The 12,451-nt window shown below is 33.0% G+C and overlaps 1 protein-coding gene across 1 annotated transcript; it reads right to left on the reverse strand.

Annotated features, from left to right (window-relative positions):
- Positions 1-9,313: 9,313 nt before the first annotated feature.
- On the reverse strand, positions 9,314-9,823 carry LOC124934076 (18.1 kDa class I heat shock protein-like). Its single transcript, XM_047474545.1, has one exon. The coding sequence runs from the start codon at positions 9,810-9,812 to the stop codon at positions 9,336-9,338; it is 477 nt and encodes a 158-aa protein (XP_047330501.1). The 5' UTR covers positions 9,813-9,823; the 3' UTR covers positions 9,314-9,335.
- Positions 9,824-12,451: the final 2,628 nt, after the last annotated feature.

A 12,451-nucleotide genomic window follows, 5' to 3' on the forward strand; every position in this document is an offset into this window, starting at 1 on the left:
TGTCTTGGGCCTGTATGTATAAGCAATTTAGGGTTATAGATTAATTACTCCTATATAAGGATTGTTTGTAAAGGTTGAATATACAACACTTAAGATTCTCAAGACTTTTTCCTCTTTAGCAAATATTTATTTTCCAGAGTTTCATATCATCATAGTTGTTATTAGAAAGATCCAATAGTCAAAGCCAACATTTGGTATCAGAGCTAGATTGAAGAATATGTCGTCGACAATATTAACTAGAGATGCGGCAGCAATGAAGATTGGAAGAGAAGGGAACGTGATGCTCTCCTATCCGTTACTCACGAAGAGTAACTACTCGGTGTGGGCATTGGAGATGCGGGTAAACTTACAAGCACAAAGAGTGTGGGAAGTCGTGATGCTCGAAGATGTCGACGAACGGATGGATAGAATGGCTTTCGCCGCCATCTATCAAGCACTCCTTAAGGACGTCCTTCTCATGGTGGCTGAGAAGGATTCCGCCAAGCTAGCGTGGAGACGCTAAAGAAAATATATATTGGAGTGGAGAGAGTCAAGGAGGCAAAAGTGCAAACCTTGAAGACACAATTTGAGGCGATTCGTATGAAGAATGGGGAATCGGTGGATGATTTCTCCATGAAATTGACATCCATTGTGACTGGTATCCGCTCATTGGGAGAGAAGGTGGAGGAGATCTTCGTCGTCAAGAAGTTCCTGTTAGATAAAATTAGATCGGCTAAATAAAACATAACAAAAACAAATTTCTTGTGCATAAACAGTTAAAGAACTCAACTGGTCAAGTTACTCAACCGGTCAAGTTACTCAACCGGTCAAGCAACCCAACCGAACAAAAACCTGACCAAACAAGAAGATAAAACCGGTCAAATCAGAAGGCCAGAACCGTTGAACATTCGGTCAATCTGAAGATATGGAAAAACTGGAAGTCATCCGGTTAACATAAACAACCGACCAGTACAAATAGATACTTCGAGTATCTGTTGAGGATGAAACCGAAGGGACAGACTTTAGTATTGCCATATTCATACAAGTCTGAGGACAATCTGCAGGCTTCAGAAAATCGTCCGACAAGATCTTTCCACTCCAGGATAAATCAGAGGCGCAATCCTCTAGGTGCAGGCAACTGTCCAACCGACAGTTGCCATACTAAGTAAAAGACAAACCTAGCCGGTTTGACCTATACACTGAAGCCTAGACCGCCAGGTCTGAATCACTGAACCTCTGCTCAACCAATCAGATTCAAGGAAATGAAATGTGACCGTTGGCACATTTCACCTATAAAAGAAGGAGTTGAAGAGGAGTAAATGCAGTTCCAAGAGTTTTCAACAACCCAAGTTCTGATTGTACGGTTACCAGTTCTACCAACTACAAGCGCTAAGATTTATTGCAAGTTTATCTCTCTACAAGATTTAGAGCTTAAGTGTTTATTTGAAGTGTGATTACAATTTCGTTGAGAATTGTACGAGTGTTTATCGAGCAGAAAATAAGTCTCGATCGGATTGTGTTTGTGTATTCCTTAGTGAATATCCTTCTCGCGGTTTCGAGAGGAAGGGGTGACGTAGGAGTTTATCTCCGAACATCCATAAAATTCTGCCTTGTTATTTACTTTCTACCGGCCTTGTATTCTAACCGATTCTACTCAAACCGAATTACCGAGTCCCAAAACCGACCCACTATACATCAAACCGACCTTATCTAAATCCGATTATGTCCATCTAGTGTGTGTGCTGCTTCAACCTAAAACAAACCATTTTCGCGCTTGAACTCGGTTCAAGGGTTTGTGATAGTTTGTGTAGTATTGAAACCCCGGTGTTAATCTCTAACCGGATTAAACACCAAACCGTTGAGTGAAGGCGCTAACCGGCCAGACCCCGGTTCCCCAGCCGCGACCTAGATCCTAACAGTTCCTTAGAGCCTTACCACAAACATACATGCAGATCGTTACATCGATCGAGCAATTTGGTGACCTCAAGAATATGACCGTCGAAGAGATCGTCGGTCGTCTCAAAGTCCACGAGGAGAGACTTCGCGGATACGGAGACCAAAAGGAGGAGCATCTATTGCTCACGCATGATGAATGGATGTCACGAATGAAGAAAAATGGAGAAGCCGATTTTTCTTCTGGATCATCGAGTCGTAGCGGTAACGGTGGAGATAACCAATGTCGTGGCAAAGAGCAAGGTCAATGGCGAGGTTGTGCAGAAAGCTCACCTCGACAAGAAGATACCAAGCCCTGCAAAGACAAGAGCACAATGAAGTGTTACGCTTGTCAAAAGTATGGGCTCTACGCGTCTAAGTGTCCTAACAATAGGTTTGACGGTGAGGCAAACCTCACTAGCTTCTATGATGAGGATCTAACATTAATGTTTGCTGAGGTATTGACAAAAGCTTTGCCCGAAGACGATGATGCAAACCTCGCTAGCTTCTATGATGAGGAGCTAGTATTAATGTTCGCTGAGGGAGACGAAAAGACAAACCTTGAAGAGTTCATGCAAGAACCGTCTAAGGAGGAACTATATATGGTGTTGTTCAATGAAGATAAAGTCATGGAGAAACTCCTCGCAAGTGGCAATGAGTGTAATCACACCGATGTGTGGTACTTTGACAATGGAGCAAGCAACCATATGAAGGGCCATCGAGAGAAGCTCAATGAGCTCGACGAGAAAATTACCGAAAAAGTGAAGTTCAAAGACGGAAGCAAGAAGCACAAGTTTCCTAATTCATCTTACGGGAAAATCTATGTGAGCAGAGACGCCATATTCGAGGAGGAGAAGAAGTGAGAGTGGTGCAACAACAACAATAAGCTCGTACAAAATCCCCTGGAGTTCGGAATCCTACGAGATCTCTATGTGGATGCACCACTAGTAGAGATGGATCCTGATGAATTGTTGTTGCTCACCACTGATGAGCTAACAACATATCACGAAGCGGTAGTCGAAGATTCGTGTAATGAAGCCATGAACAAAGACCTCGAGTATATCAGATAGAATAAGACATGGGAGCTCGCCGACTTACCACCCGGTCACAAGACCATCAAGTTAAAGTGGCTTTTCAAGTTTAAAAGAGACAGTGAAGACAACATCCTCAAGCACAAAGAGAGATTGGTAGAAAAAGGCTATGTGCAGAAGCAAGGTAATGATTTTGAGTAGAACTTTGCATCGGTGACGAAACATTACACAGTTAGGTTAATTTTTGGTATCGAGGTAGACCAGAAGAAAGATAGCATTGAGGTGAAGCAGGAAGCTTATGTGCAGAAGGTGTTGAAACAGTTTGCAATGGAGGATTGTAACTCGAGCAAGTATCCTATGGAAGCAAAGTTGCAGCTCGAAAAGGATGTGGAATGAATCTTAGTGAATCCGAAGGAGTATAGGCATATCATCGAGTGTCTCAGGTACTTGACGCACACTTTACCTGATATCTCTTATGTAGTTGACAGAGCGAGTCGATACATGGAGAAGCCTACCACTCTACACCAACAGGCAGTAAAACACATTATTCGTTACGTGAAGGGAACAAAGAATTATGGGATTCAGTTAAGAAGAGGACGAGAAGTTGAAGAACTCGTTGGTTTTACTGACAGCGACCTAGACGGTGACATAGACGACAGAAAAAGTACTGGAGGGATGGTGTTTTATATCAACGGGAATCTGATCACGTGGCAATCTCATAAGCAACGAACTGTTGTTTTATCTTCACGTGAGGCAGAGTTTATGGAAGCTACTGCAGCGTCGTGCCAAGGACTTTGGCTAAGAAACTTGTTGAGCGAGGTGCTCGGATGCGAGCCCAGGCCGGTAACCCTCTATGCTGACAACAAGTCCGCAATAACATTAATGAAGAACTCGGTGTTTCATGGACGTAGCAAAAACATAGACACTCAGTTCCATTTTATCTTTGAATGCGTCGAGAATCGGCAGATCGTTGTAGAGTTCGCAAGCACTAGAGAGCAGCGTGCAAACATTTTCACTAAGTCACTAGCAAGTGTCAAATTTGTAGAGATGCGAGAGCTACTCGGCGTGAAGAATCTCGAACCAAATCAAACTTATGGGGGGATTGTGAGTTTAAGCATTGATTGTCAGAAAATTGAAAGTTGTAGACCTTTATTGTTGTTAGTGTATATAATATAATAATATATTATATTGATATATTATTATATTATACAATATAATATATTATATTATTATATTGTCTTTTATACCATTAGGTATATTTAATTATTAATGGGCTTGAACCTGTATGTATAAGCAATTTAGGGTTTTAGGCTAATTACTCATATATATGGATTGTTTGTAAAGGTTGAATATACAACACTTAAGATTTTTAAGACTTTTTCCTCTTTAGCAAATATCTATTTTCTAGAGTTTCATATCTTCATAGATGTTCTTAGAAAGATCCAATAGTCAAAGTCAACATCCATCGCAACAACAAGCTTGGTTTACGAATTTCTTGGTAGGAAGGTGACCCCAGAAGCGACGAACCCTGTGATTGTGGAGCACCGGCGATGCCGAAGAAATCCCCACCAGGAAAATCTGAAGATCAGATCTGAAAAAAAAAACAGATTCATACTGTTCTTCGATGCTGAATTCCAGAATCACACGAACAAGGGTTGGATGAAGACGAAGACGAGGAACTTCGAAGTTGTTTTGACTGTGTTATTCTGGGAAGATGATTTGCTCTAGGACAACGGTTTCGTTTTGGGTGTATACATCACCGAAAATCGTCCAGTGCCGGACACAGAAGGAGAAGAAGACAAAGTTGTCTATTTCTTTTTATTATTCTTTTTTATTTCCTCTAACTTTTACAATACTTTTAAAAAGAACCTTAGGCCTTTTATTTGTTTAAAATGACCTAAATACTTTAATTTCGAATTAATTAATTAATTCGAAATTAAATAGTCCCTAGGCTCTTTTTTTTATTTTAACTGAACCCCATAATTTATATTTTATTTTATTTTGTCTTCAAACTTTAAAAATTCAAAAATAAAATAATTTTTAAAGTCCTGTCCTTTTCCATAATTTAGCAAACTACTTTGAAAGGATGATTCAAACATTCAAACATTTATTAACTTCTTCAAAAATTTTATTTCTCGAATTTTTAGGACCTGTTTAGCAAAATCCGAAACTTTATAAAGCTATAACTTAAATTTCATGAGTCCAAAAATAATGAAATTAAAAATGTAGCTTCATAAGAAAATTTTCAATGCCCATCAAATGTTTTAGAATTTTTGGGATTCATTTGAAAAAATGTCTATCTTCACGGTGTTATACATAGAGTTCAATCATTTCAAAAATTCCAAACATGATTCCTATGAGCTTCTAAAAATATTATTGACTATTATGTGAAATTTCGGGAATTTGGGAATCATTTTTGAAAATAAATCGTTTTCATTTGTTGTTTTTGGAAATTTTCTCAACTCTAAAAAATTTAAAAGGGAAACACTCAGAACTTTTAATTAATTTATTCTTCCCTCTTCATTTTAAAGGAATAAATTTTTAATCTTTTATTTGTATCCTTATCCTCCTCATTTATACTCATTTGTTCTCCCACGGGAATCGTGTCTCACACTATGTTGTCTCTCTAACCTTGTTTATGCCTTGTGAATAGGATTATCCCTTTTGTAAAATGGTTAAGATTTTCTCACACAATCAAAAGAGTTATGAACTCAGAACGAAAACGTAATAATCCTTTAAACATCAACTGAAAAATTACTTAGGAGTAGAGACTGTTTGTGAAGACATACGTATAGGACATAACGTCGTAGGCCCTTTCTTAATATGTAACCAAACACCGGACTCTTAAAACGAATCTCTGATTTTCTTTTCTTTAATTTCTTTGAGAAGAAAACTAATGTGGCTACTCTAAAGTCAATTAAATTGATATATCCGCGAGTTGATCGATTTAAAACATGTACGAGCCAATTCAAAAGGCCTATGTTAAAGAACTTTATTTTTGGTTTGTCATCCCTTTCCACATTTTTACGGGATGCAGAGGAAGGTAAGTCAAAGATTTTTTTTAACATAGCTCTCCTTAACACAAAAAAAAGTTTTCTCTTAAAAAACATTGCATGGTTGAACCTACAATAAAAATCTCCGTCTCTTACCGCGGGAGCACATGAGGAAGTTAAGCATATGGTCGATAATTTCTAGATCGCACAAATCGACCTTAATGATAGGGTAATTTTCATATGAGAAAAAAACGAAGAAAAACACATACAACCACATAATTTTTAAAATCGAAAAATAATTTAGGCCTATACAAGATATAATTAGAGATTGTTTATGAGTTTGGTACTTGATTACGTGTGAAAAATAATTGAAAACCATATGTCTCACAACACCCCAAATGTCTCTACTACAACAATTTTGACATTTTAAAATTTATTTTCACAATTTATATTTTAGTTTTACTATTTTCTTGTTCAAGCTAGGGCTAAGAGTGATTGCCCACTTTTGTGTGAATATTTTGATTTTTGTTCAAAATAAGTAATACAAGCATACATTCAAGCAAATAAAATCAAAATTACACAAAGCATGTTGTAATCCGGGAAAACCATTCGGTTTCATGGAAACTCGAGGTTCGAGAATTTCAACATTAGTTTACCTACTTCACCTCCTTCCCAATACAGGATTTTTAGGTTAGGGTGCGGGAGTCTCTCGGTCGGGGTGCTAAAACCTCTCAATCCTTGTCTAGAATTATCGGTCGGATTCTAGAATTCTAGGCCGGATGCCTCGGTCCTGGGTACGATAGTTCTTGATCGGGTGCGATATTCCTTGGTATTAGGTCTAACATCTCAGTTCTATGTGAAAGTCATCGGTCCTGGGTTCAGGAGTTCTTGGTCGGGTGCAAGACTCCTCGATCCTAGGTTCGAATTCTCAATTAGATGTAAAAATCATCGGTCGGACCTCACGGTCCTAGATAAAGAACATCGGTCAGACCTCTTGGTCCTGGATGAAAAACCTCGGTCAGGCCTATCGGTCCTAGGTTATGTTTTTTGGTCGGACCTCTAGATTTGGACCAAAGATTCTTGGTCCTCAAGAACATCAAAATTATAGGTTTTACAATTTTGATGGAGGCTTGGATTCTTCGATACAAGGGCCTAGCTAGCTTCACAAAGCTCCTAAGAACATTTAGAACGTCATCCCAAGGTATAATCGACATGTGTGATGATAAATTCATTCAAAACAATTTATGGACAAAATTGGATTTCTAGTTTTAAAGTTGTTTTTAAGTATAATGAGCTTGCAAATAGCTTCCTTTTACTTCATATACTTGATTGGTACCAAAACATGAACATTGCATGTTCATTTGGACCAATTCAAGAACTCGAAATTTTTATTTATTTATAAAAATTTTATTTTGAACAAACATGATTGGGATGGATCAAACATGATTCAAATAGTTTCTCAACATCATTAGAAACATGTTGGAAAGTCTTTTGAGTTGTTGGTCTTGAGGATTAACCCAAGAACAGTTGTCCAACATCATTAGAATTATTTTATTTTTAAAATTCAAATTTGGGTTTTTTTGTTTAAGGTTGATTGATTGGTTCTAACATAAACAAAATCTTGGAAATGATCATATAATCGATTTCCAATCCAAAAATTCAATAACTAGACAATATACAAACTTGTGAATATTGAATTATAAAAATTTCAAATTCAAAATGGAAGTATGAATTAAAGGGTGATGGAAGCATACCAAGGATTGAAGAATACTCTTTAAGCCATATGGAAGTTTTGGGGATGCTCAGATCCATGTTTTAAGAGCTTACACGAAATTTCAAAAAATCTAGAAGCTTAGAGCTTTAATGGCAGATTTTCTGTCATTTTTGATTTGAAGCTAGAGATTAGATCTCTTGGCTTCATAATTGTTAAGGAATGTTAATTATAGCCTCTCAAAGTCGGTTGTGGGCTTCAAGTGGATCGAATAAGGCAATAGTAATTAATGGTGTTTTGATTATCCATCCGGCGTCGTGATGAAGACAATGATCGGAGGATGAAACAACGTTGTTTCGGGCGAGAACACTAACGTAGAGCGGTCTGTTGGCGTTCCGTCAATGTTTTGGCCTTTCCATTGCGTTCTGCTTGACGGAGCTAACGTTCGTGTTAGTCGGTCCGCTGCTTAGAGGGCACACACTCTTCCGTTGCAGCGGGCTATGCTGGCGCGTCTGAGGAATTTGAGAAGATTCCAACGTCTATCTAATGGACGTTGTTCTGGATGTAACAATAAATCTGGGCATCGGCTACCCCCGATTACTAATTTATTTTTATTTTAAAACCTTAAAGGTTTGTTTGAATTTTTTTTTCAGCCTTTATGTTTTAATTTTGATATTTTAAAATACACATAATATTAAAAATAAATATGACAAATATTTTGTCAATTTATTTTATTTCTTTAAAATTTTTGGGTTAAATAAATAATTTTTGGTATTTTAATTCTTGCGAATTATTTATTTTTATCCATTGATATTTTATTAAAACTATTTTAAAATAAAATGAGTATAACATTTATTCCAAATAATTTTATTATTGTTTTTGGTTATTTTTCTTAATAATTTAGATTTTAATTATTATCATGATTAATCTAATTAATTGTTGTAATTAAGTTTTGAGCTTGAAATTAATTATTTTGATTTTATTTATTCGAAAATAAATTAAAATAAATATTTTAATTTTATAAATTTGATAGGTAGATTTTTAGTGTTTACACATACAAACAAATGAGGCATGATGAAAATTGGGTTAAGGTTGCGGGCTTCGGTCGCACGGGAATATTTTGTTCGAGATCTTGATTGGTGGGAAAATTTCGTTCAGATGTTTGTCTCGACGTTCGATCTCGATTAAAAGGTTCTAGCCAAAAATACCAAAAACACAAAATATTTTTTTTTTGCCTGAATAGAAATCTAATTGCATAAAAACATCCCTAACATGAATCAAACATCAAACCTGCATCTATAATATGAAAAAATCAAAATAATTGTTGAAATCAATCATATTCCTCACATAAAATTATAAAGAATTTAAAGTAATTAAAAATTTTTTAGGGGCTACATCACCCCATTTTTGGTGCATTTTTATTAAATACAATATGTATATGGATTTTGAGCCTTTATTTTTAAACAAGGGTTCAAGAATTTTATTTTAAAAGGAGGGAGCTTATGCAATATAGAATGATACAATATTTAATACATTAATGATAAAAAACATATATTGAACATATATTGATAATTAGAGAGATAATATATATTAATTCTGTAGCTCGCCTCACAAATTACACAGGAGATATTGATACTTTATTTGTACACAAAAGAAAAGAAAACAAAATACTATGAATCAATAATTGTTTCAGCCGGAGATGTCGATTGTCTTGATCTCCTGCTTCTTCTCCGGCTCCTTGGGTACAGTGACGGTGAGGACGCCGTTGTCCATAGTAGCATTGATCTGTTCCACCTTGGCGTTCTCCGGCAGCCTGAAGCGGCGGAGGAACTTGCCGCTGCTCCTCTCAACTCGGTGCCACTTATCGTTCTTCTCCTCCTGCTCTCTGCTCCTCTCGCCGCTGATCTGGAGAACCTTTCCATCTTCCAACTCCACTTTCACCTCCTCCTTCTTCAGCCCAGGCAGATCCGCCTTGAATACGTGCGCCTCCGCCGTCTCCTTCCAGTCGATCCTTGCGTTGGCGAAGGCAGAGGTCTCGCGGGCGGAGGACGGAACATTATCCAGTACTGAACTCGAGAAAGGGAAACCCTCGAAGAGGTCGAGACTTGAAAAGGGGTCGAAGATGTTGCTCCTAGGACCGCTGAAAATGCTTGGAATTAGCGCCATTAATTAATAGATTGACGAACAATAGAAATTGTTTGTAAAAATGCTTAGGAATGATATTGAAGAGTGACGATAGAAAGTGTTTATATAGATAATAATAGGAGCTGGAAGAGACATGTAGATAATTCTAGGGCCTTCTTTAGTATTCTCATTTGTTCTGGTCGGCTTACAATACTTCTACACGTGTCCCCTTTTCTTATACAATTTTTTTTTTACTTTAATGATTATCAACAAATTTTAATTTTGATTTATAAAATTTCAATCTATGCCATATTTAGTTTGCAACTCATATCAATACACTACAAGATAAAAACATACATTCTGTCTTAGACACATAATTGACCATACATATTAAGTCTCGGAAGACAAATACTTTTCTCAATTTAATATCTATCACAATCATTATGAATTTATAAATAAATTATTAAATAACATTTTGTTTTAATATATTTTTGGGATGATAATATATATTTAAGAGAATATAAAATTTTTAATTATTTTTTTAATTATTTATATTTGTGATTAATAATTTATTTATTTATTTATTTTAAAATTAGTAATGAAAGAAAAAATAAATAAATCAATTTAATAAAATATATAAATATATATATATATATATATATTTATTCAAACTCTGTGTTCTCTTTAAAAGTTTTTTTTTTCTTCCATATTTTTTTTTTATGAAATGTATTATAAACTCAATTGATTATAGTTAATTAACTCATAATATATATTATCTTTTATACTATCATATTATGTTAATTTTTATCTCTAAATGTTTTTTTTTTATTTAGAATGTTAATAGTTCATCGTTTGAGTTATATTTATCTTGAGTATTTTATGATTTGAGTTGTATTATCTTAATGATAAAAAATTTGTCTCATAGCGGTCTAATTTTAAATAAAATGAATAATAACAAAAATATTTAATAATACATTTAAAATTATAAAATATATAAAAAATATATATATTAATAATTTTGATATATTATTTATAATAATTTAATAATAAAATATTAAAGAGAGATAAAATATTAAATAATATTTTTAAATATTAAACAATTGAAAAGTAAGAAAATATTAAATACCTTTTATGATAAGATGTAATATAATGTTTATAATGAAAGAAATACAAAATGTTAGGTGTCCTATTTTTTAGGTAAAATGTACACATCATTCACTGCCTCATTTTAATATCTATCACAATCTTTATTCACAATCTTTATGAATTTATAAATAAATAATTAAATAACATTTTGTTTTAATATTTTTTGGAATGATATAGTTTTAACATTTTTAATTTTTTAATTTTTGTATGTTTAACAATATAGTCCATTAATCATTGAAATCAACTTATATATTTTTTTTTTCTCAGAGTTCATTTTTTTTTATATATATATTTTGGACCAATTAAATATAATTTTATTATTAATTTTAAATTAACTAAATAGAATTAATACCAGATAATATTACTAATATAAAAAATAATAACAATAATTATAAAGAGACAAATCTGTATAATAAATTTAATTTTTACAAGAAAATCAAAACTTATATACTAGTTTAAATATTTATACAAGTTGCCTATAACCACTGTACTTGAAACTCGTTGTTCTAAACGTCTGAATACTAACTATTTTTTAAATAAAAAAAATCTCAAAATAAAAGAGGTATAATAAATAAGATTTAAATAAATAATCAAGAATTGATCACAACTAGTTCAATTTGTCACATTCAATGTTCATTTCTTTGTGTTATTAATCTTTTAAATAAATAATTAATAGTATAACCTTAAAATATTGATTGTTATGCCAAAGGAAGAGTTGGATTAATGAATTGGTAATGCATTGCCTCATAAAAAAATGTGTTACCGGAGACTTTTTTTTTTAAGAAAACTATGATTGTTATTTTATTGTGGATTAGATAACTAACTAATTATTATTATTATTATTTTTTATTAATTTGGTACTTTTTTTTTATATTTTTTTCCCTTAATGTTGAAAGATGTTTCCATTTCCACTATCCCATAAACAAACACATTTTTTCCTTTTATATATTTTCAAAAAAAATAAATAAAATTGAAAATTTCAAGTCACACTTTCTAACTAATATATTAAAACCATCTATTTATTATTTATTAATAGAGTAATGATATGGGAGCAAATGATGTGGAAGGATAACTAACTTAAGACTAAACATAAATTAAAATGTTTATTTATCTCTTCTCTCCATTAATAATTTATATATATTTTTATCTATCATTTAATAATTTATCTCTCTGGTTAATTTGTAAATATATGTTTACATATTTTGTTACTTTAACATATTTATTTATATAAATATTTGAGTAATAATAGAGATAATAATAAATCAAATAATAAAATATATATATATATATAACAATATATATATTAAAAAATTATATTATATTTAATAAATATATATTTAAGAGATATTATATTATATTTAATAAATATATATTTAAGAGAATATACATTTTTTAATTAATTATATTTGCGGTTAATAGTTTATTTATTTATTTTAAACTTAGTAATGATAGAAAAAATAAATAAATCAATTTTATAAAATATATATATATATATATATATATATATATATATATATATATATATATATATATAT

This window comes from Impatiens glandulifera, chromosome 4 (genome assembly GCF_907164915.1).
Source record: "Impatiens glandulifera chromosome 4, dImpGla2.1, whole genome shotgun sequence".
Classification (NCBI taxonomy): Eukaryota; Viridiplantae; Streptophyta; class Magnoliopsida; order Ericales; family Balsaminaceae; genus Impatiens; species Impatiens glandulifera.

Bases quoted from the DNA above. Each gene is read 5' to 3' on its own strand.
- LOC124934076 (XM_047474545.1), bottom strand. From the start codon at position 9,812: ATGGCGCTAATTCCAAGCATTTTCAGCGGTCCTAGGAGCAACATCTTC.